The 11219-nt window shown below is 44.9% G+C and overlaps 1 protein-coding gene across 5 annotated transcripts in view; it reads right to left on the bottom strand.

The window, feature by feature from the left end:
* Positions 1-543: 543 nt before the first annotated feature.
* The window catches only part of LOC103351405 (cytochrome P450 2C23), a 46850-nt gene continuing 36174 nt past the window's right edge, over positions 544-11219 (bottom strand). For all 5 annotated transcript variants that reach the window (XM_070057412.1, XM_017348481.3, XM_070057413.1 and 2 more), the window contains 3 exons: positions 10490-10677; positions 2629-2770; positions 544-1173 (listed from right to left, as the gene is read on the bottom strand). In XM_070057412.1, the coding sequence (XP_069913513.1) occupies positions 992-1173; positions 2629-2770; positions 10490-10677 (512 nt within the window). In that variant the 3' untranslated portion in view covers positions 544-991. The remainder of the gene's footprint in view (positions 1174-2628; positions 2771-10489; positions 10678-11219) is intronic.

The following is an 11219-nucleotide window of genomic DNA, read 5'->3' as shown; positions in this document are numbered from 1 at the left end:
TTGTGCCACATGTAAATCAAGGCTGCAGATAGATGGGACTGGGGCCAGGACAGACCTCGGATAAAAGGCTGTCACTTAATTTTATCAGTTTAGCACATCTAACTTGTAGATTACCCATAGCTCAAGGAGAGAGGTCTTTGAGACTTGAAATAAAGTTAAGGGCTGGCACCGTGGCTCAATAGGCTAATCCTCCGCCTTGCGGCGCCGGCACACCAGGGTTCTAGTCCCAGTCGGGGCGCCAGATTCTGTCCCGGTTGCCCCTCTTCCTGTCCAGCTCTCTGCTGTGGCCAGGGAGTGCAGTGGAGGGTGGCCCAAGTGCTTGGGCCCTGCACCCGCATGGGAGACCAGAAGCACCTGGCTCCCGGCTTCGGATCAGCGTGGTGCGCCAGCCGCAGTGCGCCCGCCGCAGCGGCCATTGGAGAGTGAACCAACGATAAAGGAAGACCTTTCTCTCTGTCTCTCTCTCTGTCCACTCTGCCTGTCAAAAATTAAAAAAAAAATAAAAATAAAAAAAGAAATAAAGTTAAACATACCAAGAAAACCTATTGTTGAAGTAAGTATTTATTTTGAGAAAGTGGCAGAAATCACATAGGTGCTTTTAATCGGAAATAGAAAAATACACACAGGCCATTATATTAATTCCTCTATCTTAAAAAATTACAGAAAACTGGCCCATCTCCAAAGCCACAGAAGAGACAGGGCTTCACTGTGACTGTCCCTGATCATGGCGATCTGTGGGCCTGGTCTGGGTTCTGCTCCGGTATGGTTTCTAAAGCACTGTAAAAGGTACAAAGACAGAGTTTGTACCCTCGGAGTTTTCAGGTTCCAGCTTCTTTATGTCAAGGAATTTGCAGATTTGAACAAATGTCTATCTACTGTTTAGTGATTGGATTTCTGTTCTAGACAGTATTTAAAAGGAAGAGAGGAACTATTTCTAGTGGGGAGGGAAGGCAATGACTGATTTGAATGGTTACAGAGACAAGCTCTTCATTTATCTAGGAATAAGACACAGCTTGTAAACTGGGGGAATATTGAAAAACCCAGTAACAATGGGTTTGGCATCTATCTCCTGTGGCTCCACCAGGGGCTTTAGGGAGAAGTTTTGCAGAATGGTGGTGAAGAAGAGGAACAGCTCCATGCGGGCCAGACCTTCTCCAACACAGACCCGTTTTCCTGGAGGGAGGAAACACTGCCATTAGTGCTCTTTCTGTTCAAATAGGATGAACCCCTAAAAGCCAGTGAAAGCACTGGTCAGAGAAAGAGCTCCCTCAAAGTGCAGGAGGACAACAGACCTGTGCAGTTAGTTATTCTAGGGGAGTATCTGTCGATTCACATCGGAACACTAAAGGAAATGTCACTCTGCAGTATTTCTCCTTCTGGAGCCTTTCTTACCTATGGGGATCCATTTGCATCATTAGTAATGACACTGACGAGATGTAAACCTAGGTATCTATCCATAATGGATTGGTCAAGCAGGTCACTGTGCATCTTTCTTACAATGCCACCTAAAACACTCACTAGGAAAATTATTTAATATCATGGGCTATGTTTTTTTCACAGTATACTAAATGAAATACTAGACAGTGTTTGATATATGCAACAAAACACTGATTATCTCTGTAGAAATTGCAGATAATTTTTATTTCCTTTTTTTGTTTTTCTACATTATTCATTTTTATGTTGAACTTTTATCATTGTAATTAGGAACAACATATTAAATGTTATTTTGGGAGGCCAGCATTGTAGTGTAGTAGGTTAAGCTGCAGCCTGGTTCGCCAGCATCCCATGTACACATGGGTTTGAGTCCTGGCTGCTCTACTTCTGATCCAGCTCCCAGCTAATGTGCTTGGGAAAGCAGCAGAAGCTGGCCCAAGAGCTTAGCTCCCTGAACCCACTTGGGAGATTTAGATGAAGCTCTTGACTCCTGGGTTTAGCTTGTACCAGTCCCTGCTGTTACAGCCATTCGGGGAGTGAACCAGAGGATGGAAGATATTCTCTCTCTCTCTTTCAAATTAATAAATAAATCTTTATAAAAAATGTTATTTTTGAACATACTAATCAAATGAATACATAAGATAACAAGGAACAATATGTGCTGATCCATCCTTAAATTGTCTTTATGACCTTATGGAAATAGTAACCGAGAATCAAAGGCAAAGATGTGCGTGTAGGGGTTCAAAATTTTGGAGAGGAAAAAGGAAAATATAGTGACTAGGGCTCTTTGACAGCATCTGGCTCTAAAAATCAGAAAATTAACAACAGCCAATGGTTAAAAGCAAATAAAGAAACCTGAACTTTTTTTGGGGGGGGAGGGGGAGTCAATATTACAAAAGGAGAACAAAGAAAAGTGTGCAAAAGCAGGTTCTTTTGTCATCTTGTAATGTGTGACATCTTATTTGGGTTGACTTGCTTTGGTTTCTTTAAACACTGCTATTACCAAACAACAAAATAATCCCTGGGTGACTTACCTGATCTTACTGATGTATACACTTAAATGGTCCCATCCAGATTTGGGAGAGTGAATGATTTTGCTATCAACAGATTACTTACTTAGGCCACAGATTCAGCGAAGCTAAAAACTGTCCAAAACGTGCATGTGTGTTGTCTGATGGATTTACTTGTACTTACCAAGGGAAAAAGGCACAAAGTAGTCTGTTTTCCTAAAGCAGCCATTTTTGTCCAGAAAGTGTCCTGGGTCAAACTTCTCTGGGTTGGGAAACTCTTTGCCATCAAACAGGACTGAAGACAGCAATGGGAGTATAGTAGTGCCCTGGAAGTGAGAAGTGGAGGGTGCAGTGGCATTTTATCATGCTTGTCTTTGGTTCATAAACAAGTCAAACACTCCTAGTTACAGTGGACTTAACAGGACTGGGCACTTTTAAGCTTGCAATAATCAATTGTAAGTGAAAAACTGGAATTTGCAACCCATGGTGTCTAAATGTGAGCTTACTAGAATTGCCTCAAATTGGAAGAGCTCGCTTATTTATTTATTTATTTTACTATTTTTCTTTCTGGATTCAGGTGTGAATGGAAGAATATGAGATCTTCATTCAGTCGGATCAGATTGAAAAATGGGGTAACTTGTAAAATGGGGTAACAGCAGGCTTTCCTCCTGGCCTCATGAAATGTGTGGTTGACTTACATGACAAACTTTTAATGATAATTACTACTGGCCAGCACCGCAGCTCAATAGGCTAATCCTCCACCTGCGGCACCGGCAGGGTTCTAGTCCCTGTCGGGGCGCTGGATTCTGTCCCGGTTGCCCCTCTTCCAGGCCAGCTCTCTGCTGTGGCCAGGGAGTGCAGTGGAGGATGGCCCAAGTGCCTGGGCCCTGCACCCTACGGGAGACCAGGAGAAGCACCTGGTTCCTGGCTTCGGATCAGCGTGGTGTGCCAGCCGCAGTGCACTGGCCCCAGCGCACTGGCAGCGGCAGCCATTGGAGGGTGAACCAACGGCAAAAGAAGACCTTTCTCTCTGTCTCTCTCTCTCACTGTCCACTCTGCCTATCAAAAAAAAATTATAATTACCACTTATAGTGGACAGTTATAGCAAATAGTTTCACATTTGCCTGATGCTCATAGTTGTTTAAAAATCTCATTTAATTCTCAGATCCACTATATCCAGGAGATACTTTTTGGGTTCTTATTGTACAGATGAAGAAATTAAGCTTCAGAAAGGAGAAATAATTTGTTGAGTTTATATATTTGGCAAGTGGCAAGGTTAGAATTTGGACCAAATTCTATCTGACCATAAGCATCCCTGCTTAAGCAAGTTTTTTTTTTCCACTTTTACTTTATTTTGTATTTCCTTAAACATTACTTGTATAACTACTGGAGTTGGTAATACATGTACATGCAATACCAAAAAAAAATATACAAAAGGTTACAAAGTGAAAATAAGTCACCTTCCCTTTTCTATTCTCATCACCTGCTTCCTTACTGAGGTAATCACTGTCATCAGTTTTCATGTATACCTCTTGGTAGCCATTGTTTTGATTGTGCTTTGTCTTCAGGATCATACGATAAAGCCTTGTTTCATCTTCTGTTACAATTCTTGAAAGAAATGCTTTAGGACCTTGATCTCAGCTGTTTAAAATTCCCTTTGAAAGCTCTTCCCTTGATGTGGGCATTTGACACAGCAGTTGGGACATTACTTGGGATGCTCACTTCCCGTACTGGACTGCCATCAAGTTCCAGTTCTGCGCATAATTCCAGCTTCATGTTAAGTGCACTTTTGGGAGGCAGCAGATGATGGCTCAGGTACTTGGGTCCATGCCATCCATGTGGGAGACTTGGGTTAAATTCCTGGCTACTGGGGATGGCATTGTGGCACAGTGAGTTAAGCCCACTGCTTGCAAAGTTGAATCCCATATCAGAGTGCTGGTTCAAGTCCTGGCATCTCTGTTCCAATCCAGCTACTTGCTGGTGTGCCTGGAAAGAGTAGGAGATGGCCCAAGTACCTGGGTCCCTGCTACCCATGTGGGAGACCAGGTGGAATTCCTAGCTCCTGGCTTCAGCTTGAACCAGCCTCTGCTCTTGCCACCATTTGGGGAGTGAACCAGAAAATGGAAGATTGATCAATCTGTATCTGTATCTGTCTCTCTCTCTGTTACTCTGCCTTTCAGATGATGATGATGATGATGATGATGATGATAATTCCTAATTCATGGCTTTGGCCTTGCCCTTGTTATTGTGGGTATTTGGACAGTAAATCAGCAGATGGGAAATTTCTTCCAAAATTTACTTCACTTTACTTTTTAAAAAAGATTTATTTATTTATTTGAAAGGCAGAGTTAGCAAGAGAGGAAGAGGCGCAGAGAGAGAGAGAGAGAGAGAGAGAGAGAGAGATCCTGACATCTTCCATCTACTGGTTCACTCTTCAAATGGCTGAAACAGCAGGAGATGGGCTGGTCCAAAGCCAGGAGCAGAGACAGGAGCTTCTTCCAGGTCTCCCACGTGGGTGCAGGGCCATCTTCCACTGCCTTCCCAGGCACATCAGCAGGGAGCTGGAGGGGAACTGGAGCAGCTGGGACTTGAACCAGCACCCATATGTGGTGCTGGTGTCATAGGCGGCAGCTTTACCCGCTACGCCACAGTGCTGGGCCCTCCACTTAACTTTTTCAGTCAGAATTGTGTAAGCGTAACCAGTTCAGATGTGTATGATGTTGACTTCTCTGCTCTCATTGCTATTCCAATCAGGTCATAAACAAGATTCTTTTTTTTCTTAAAAACTGATGTGGATGGCCTGCAGCTGTGGGCTTCATATTCAAGAATGGCTTGTCCCTTATTGAAACCAAGTTGTCCATTTGTAAACTGCTGATTTCTTTGGCATTTTCTCATAAACGTTTTGTAAAGCATCAATAATCTCGGGGCTGGTGCTGTGGAGCAGAGGTTTAAGCAATGCCAGCACTCCGTATCAGACCTCCAGTTAGAGTACTAGCTGCTCTGTTTTCTATTCAGCTTCCTGCTAATGAGCCTGGGAAAGCAGTGGAATATGGGCCAAGTGATTGGGCCCCTGCCAACCTTGTGGGAGACCTGGATGGAGTTCCAGGTTCCTGGTTTTGGCCTGGTTTAGCACTGGTGGTTGAAGCCATTTGGGGAGTAAACAAGTAGATAGAAAATCTCTCTTTCTCTCCCTCTCTCTGTGTTGCTTTTCCTTTCAAATAAATAAATAAAATAATCTTAAAAAAAAAAAAAAAGCATCAGGGCTGACACTATGGCTGGCATAGCAGGTAAAGCTGCTGCTTATAGTGCCCGCATCCCATATGGGCTTGGGTTTGAGTCGTGGATGCTCTGCTTCTGATCCAGCTCCCTGCTAGGTGTGCCTGGGAAAACGCAGAAGATAGTCCAAGTCCTTGGGCCCCTACACCTTCATGGGGGACCTGGAAGAAGCTCCTGGCTTTGGATCAGTCCAGTTCTGGCCATTGCAGCAATTTGGTGAGTGAACCAGCAGATGGAAGACCTCTCTCTCTTTCTGCCTCTGCCGCTCTCTAACTCTGCCCTTCAAATAAATAAATAAATATTTAAAAAAAAGACTTTTCATATTAAAAAAAGTTGCTTTGTAATTTTTAAATTTTTAATTATACCTGGCAAATACAGATTTACACATTTAAAATAATTTGTAATTATTTTAGTCAAATTTTGATTCTCTTGCTCTGCATCTGTCAGTTTTGGAGTTTTATATCTGACTATACAAGTACATTTTATTTTTTCAGGAATTCTTTTACCCATGTACTATGCAAAATGTTCTTTCAGTTTGCCATTTTTTTGTTTGTTTGTTTTTTGCAGGCAGAGTTAGACAGTGAGAGAGAGAAAGACAGAGAGAAAGGTCTTCCTTTTTCCGTTGGCTCACCCCCCAAATGGCCGCTATGGCTGGCGCTGCACTGATCCGAAGCCAGGAGCCAGGTGTTTCCTCCTGGTCTCCCATGCGGGTGCAGGGCCCACGCACTTGGGCCATCCTCCACTGCCTTCCCGGGCCACAGCAGGGAGCTGGACTGGAAGAGGAGCAACCGGGACAGAATCTGGCACCCCAACCGGGACTAGAACCTGAGGTACCAGCACCGCAGGCGGAGGATTAGCCCAGTGAGCCGTGGTGCCGGCCAGCCATTTGGTTTTGACGTAGTCTCTTTTTCTAGGCATATTTTTCTTATTTGCATGTTACCAAATTTATCAATTTAGAAATGTAGGGGCCTCTTGTTCCCCTTTTCTTTGGTTAATACTAGAAAATGTTTTGTCACTCAGAAATTCTCAAAAAAGTTATTGCTTTTATCCTTAGTCTCTTTAAAGCTTAATATTCTAAATATCCATATTGAAGCCATAAAGAATAAATATTCATGGGGCCAGCACTGTGGCACAGTAGGTTAATCCCCCGCCTGCGGCACCAGCATCCCATATGGGCACCAGTTCTAGTCCTGGCTGCTCCACTTCCCATCCAGTTCTCCTATGGCCTGGGAAAGCAGTAGAAGGTGGTCCAAATTCTTGGGCCCCTGCGGCCATGTGGGAGACCCGGAAGAAGCTCCTGGCTCCTGGCTTCAGATCAGCCCAGCTCCAGCCTGCAGCCATTTGGGGAGCGAACCAGCAGATGGAAGATCTTTCTCTTTGTCTCTCCCTCTCATTATCTGTAACTCTACCACTCAAATAAATAAAATCTTAAAAAAAAAGAATATTCATGTAAAGTGTGATCTATCACTTTATTCCAACTCTTATAGAAGTTTTCTAATACCTTTTGACTAATTCATATTTTGCCACATCACAATTAAAAGCAAAAGGGCACCTATATCGTGTGCAGTACTAAGCTTTCAAAGTAAACTTACATTTTAATTTCATTTTCCCATACATTTTTTTTAGTACTTGAGTGTATAGTTTGTTACTATTTGTAGTTTCAGGCACCCACTAAGGGTCTTGAAACATATGCTTTAGGATACTGGGGAAGCAACTACTATAATTCATTTTATTCCTAGAATGTATCAATTGTTCTATCTGCCTATTCAAGAAGCTTTTACACTGCTTTAATAACTAGCTTTATTTCTATATTTTTGTATTTTATAGGATTAGTCCCTATTTTTATTTTTTAAAATTATTTATTGGAAGGCAGCATTACAGAGAGACAGAGAGAGAGAGAGAGAGAGAGAGAGAGAGAGGGAGAGAAGGAGGGAGGGAGGGAGGGAGGGAAGAAGGGAGGGAGGGAGGGAGGGGTCTTCCATCTGCTGATTCACTCCCCAAATGGCTGCAATGGCTGGAGCTGAGTCTATCCAAAGCCAGTACTTGGGCCATCTTCTACTGCTTTCCCAAGCCACAGCAGAGAGCTGGATCAGAAGTGGGGCAGATGGGATTCTAACCGGCGCCCATATGGGATGCTAGCACTTCAGGCTGCGGCTTTACCTGCTGTACCACAGCATTGGGCCCCGCTGCCTATTCTTTAACTTTCCTATATTGGATTTTTTTCGGGGGGCCAGCTCTGTGGCACAACTGGTTAAGCTGTCACCTGCAACGCTGGCATCCCATACGGGTGCCAATTCCAGTCCCGGCTGCTTGGCTTCCAATTCTTCTCCCTGCTACCACACCTGGAAAGGCACCAGAGGATGGCCCAAGTCCTTGGGCTCTGCACCCACATGGGAAACTTGGAAGAAGCTCCTGGCTCCTGGCTTCAGCCTGGCATGGCCCCGGCTGTTGTGGCCATTTGGGAAGTGAATCAATGGATGGGAGAATACATTCAATCTCTAACTGTTCCTTTCAAATAAATAAAATAAAATCTTTTAAAAGTTTTTTTATTTTGAGAAGCCAGCGCCGCGGCTCACTAGGCTAATCCTCTACCTGCGGCACTGGCACACAGGGTTCTAGTCCCAGTCAGGGTGCCAGATTCTGTCCCGGTTGCCCCTCTTCCAGGCCAGCTCTCTGCTGTGGCCCGGGAGTGCAGTGGAGGATGGCCCAAGTCCTTGGGCCCTGCACCCCATGGGAGACCAGGATAAGTACCTGGTTCCTGCCATCGGATCAGTGCAGTGCGCCGGCTGCAGCGCGCCAGCCGCGGCAGCCATTAGAGGGTGAACCAACGGCAAAGGAAGACCTTTCTCTCTTTCTCTCTCTCTCACTGTCCACTCTGCCTGTCAAAAAAAAAAAAAAAAGTTTTTTATTTTGTTCCATTTTGTTTGAAGACAGAGAAACAGAGAAAGATCTCCCATCCCCTGGTTCACTCCCCAAATGCCTGTGATAGCCAAGGCTAGGCCAGGCTGAAGTGAGGAGCTCAGAACTCAATCCAGATCTACCACATGAGTGGCAGAGATTCAACATCTGCTATCTCCCAGGATGCACATTAGCTGGAGGCTGAAATCAAAAGCAGAGACAGGACTTAAGCCTAGGCACTCCGATCTGGGAAGCAGGTGTCGTAGGGGCATTTTAACTGCTAGGCCAAATGCCCACTCCTAATATCCCATGTTTAATTTAAATTTGTTAGTTCAGTTCCAGAAAAATCACTGGTTGGTATTTTCATTAAGGTCTTACAAATGTATAGACTAATTTGAGGGTAAGTGCTAGCTTCCTACCCAAACACAACATGTCTTTGAATTTTTTCAAAAATTCAAAGGGGAAGAAAAGGTGCCTAACCTGACCAAAATACTATAAAACAGCCATGAACATCACTTAGAAATATGAATGCAAAAATCTATTGACACAGATCTAAATGAAATTGACATGCAGATCTAAATGGAGGATCTTCTATCCTCTGGAATTTAAATTTAAGGCTCACCATCCTTAATCCCTACAGAAGGCTGACTGTTGAGGTTGATTTCATTTGAGAAGATTCGTTCCCGAGATGAGAAACGTGTAGGGGTCAAGAGGCGCGGAGTCACCACACAGACCCCAGGAGTCCTGTGAAAGCAGGCCAGAGGTGAGCAGCCCGCAGACTCATTTATTTCAGTTGCTACAGCTGCTTATATAGCCAAGGCAGCCAATCAGGTCAAGGGGCGGTCTATGCCCTAACCAATCACAACCTGTTGCCAGGCAGGCTCCGAAGCCATCCAATCACGGCCTGTTGCCAGGCAGTTTCTGTTGTCAGCAGCCATCTTGGCATGACCTTTTCACCTCAGCAGCCATCTTGGCATGACCTTTGCACCTCCTCATTCCACCAAATTTCCCCCTTTTTGTTTATTTTTGAGCAACGGGAGGCATGATTCTTGGCCATACCATTGTTGACCCTGTTTCCATGTGGTCTCTGTATGCAGCTGTGCCTGTCTTAGGTTGTTCCCCCAGGGGATCTTACCCGATGTTGACTGACTAACCAGCGCTCAAAACAAGAGACCACAGGAGTGCTTGCTCAGATAGGGGTAGGAATGAGGAACAATGGTAATCAGTAATGGCATGACTGCACACAGGCTGTAGGCCGTTCGAGTGGTTGACCAGAGCTAGTGGGGTATAAAACAGTAATGGATGTGGCTATGGGCAGTTTTTCTGCCACAAATATGGGGATCCTCAGCTGACTACATCCCATTGAATGTAAACATTTTGGCATGGGCTGAGCATTTTACAAATGTTAACCTGCAGCAGCAGCAACACCCCAAATATCTGTGAGATTCAGGGAGGAGAGGCCAGGAATAAAGGGGGTGACACCTGATTACCCTACATCTACAGGCACCTTTCCATCTCTTACCCTCCCTTTTCCATCTGTTATGAAAAATCAGACTTCTATTCCCATCAAACTGTTAATAATGGAATCATGGTTCACCTAACACATTTGATAGGCAAGCAGAAAGAGGCCTTGGAAAGGTCAGCCTCCCTCCTTCCAGGAAGGCAGACAAGGCCCCAGAGGTAAAGGATTGGCCTGAGGGCGCTGTGTGTAGCGACAAGGGATCTGAAGCCAAGCTGTGTGATTCTGGTCTTGTATTCTCTCTGTGACTTTCTACGCCTCTCGTCCAGCAGCCGGCTGAGAAGCCTCTGTCAGGTCCCAGCAAGGTACCACAGCGCCCCTTCTCCAGCCAGCTTTCCCAAATGCAGCTAACCTTGGGGATGACGTATTGTCTGAATTTTGTGTCCTGGGCCACAGCATGGGGCAGATTCGAAGGAAGGAGCGTGATATATCTTTGGATCTCATGCAACATGGCCTCGGTATAGGGCAGCTTCATCTTGTCACTCATGCAGGGCATTTGATTTCTTCCAATCACACGATCAATTTCTTCCTGAACTTTGGCTGCAGAGAAATGAACCATAAATACTACCGTGGTTGGAGACCTAGAAATGCCCTGAAAATGCTTGCCTTGTGTGACAGGAAGTATTCTAGAAAAGGTTCCCAAGGTCAAAGACATGTTGCCAAGCAGCCCACTGTTCCCCTCCTGATGGAATTTCTGTTCTCTGTTTTGCAGCAAACACCAAAGAGTTCACTGCAAAACATAAAGGCTCATTAGGTATGTCCTCCGCCTCTTGCCTTAACTGGCTTGTTCTCCTGTACTGGTGAGGAGAGGACCTACGTGACAGGGATTATGGCTTATTCCTCAACTCCCGCAAAAGCAGTTTGTGAGAGGAAAAAGCACTGTCGCTCAATAGTCAACACCTAAGACTTCTGTGACCAATTCTGCCAGGGTTTCCCCCCACACACCAAATAAGCAATCAATTCTGTAGCAGTGGACAGGGACTGGGCAGTCTCAATTCAGTCCAGTTCTGACACTGTCTACTTGGAGACAGTCTCAGATCCCACAGATTGAGGGCTCAGGCCCCAGCACTCACCCCTCCCAC

This window comes from Oryctolagus cuniculus, chromosome 15 (genome assembly GCF_964237555.1).
Source record: "Oryctolagus cuniculus chromosome 15, mOryCun1.1, whole genome shotgun sequence".
NCBI lineage: Eukaryota > Metazoa > Chordata > Mammalia > Lagomorpha > Leporidae > Oryctolagus > Oryctolagus cuniculus.
The sequence above is the reverse complement of the archived record's forward strand: the minus strand, read 5'-3'. Positions and strand labels throughout refer to the sequence as shown.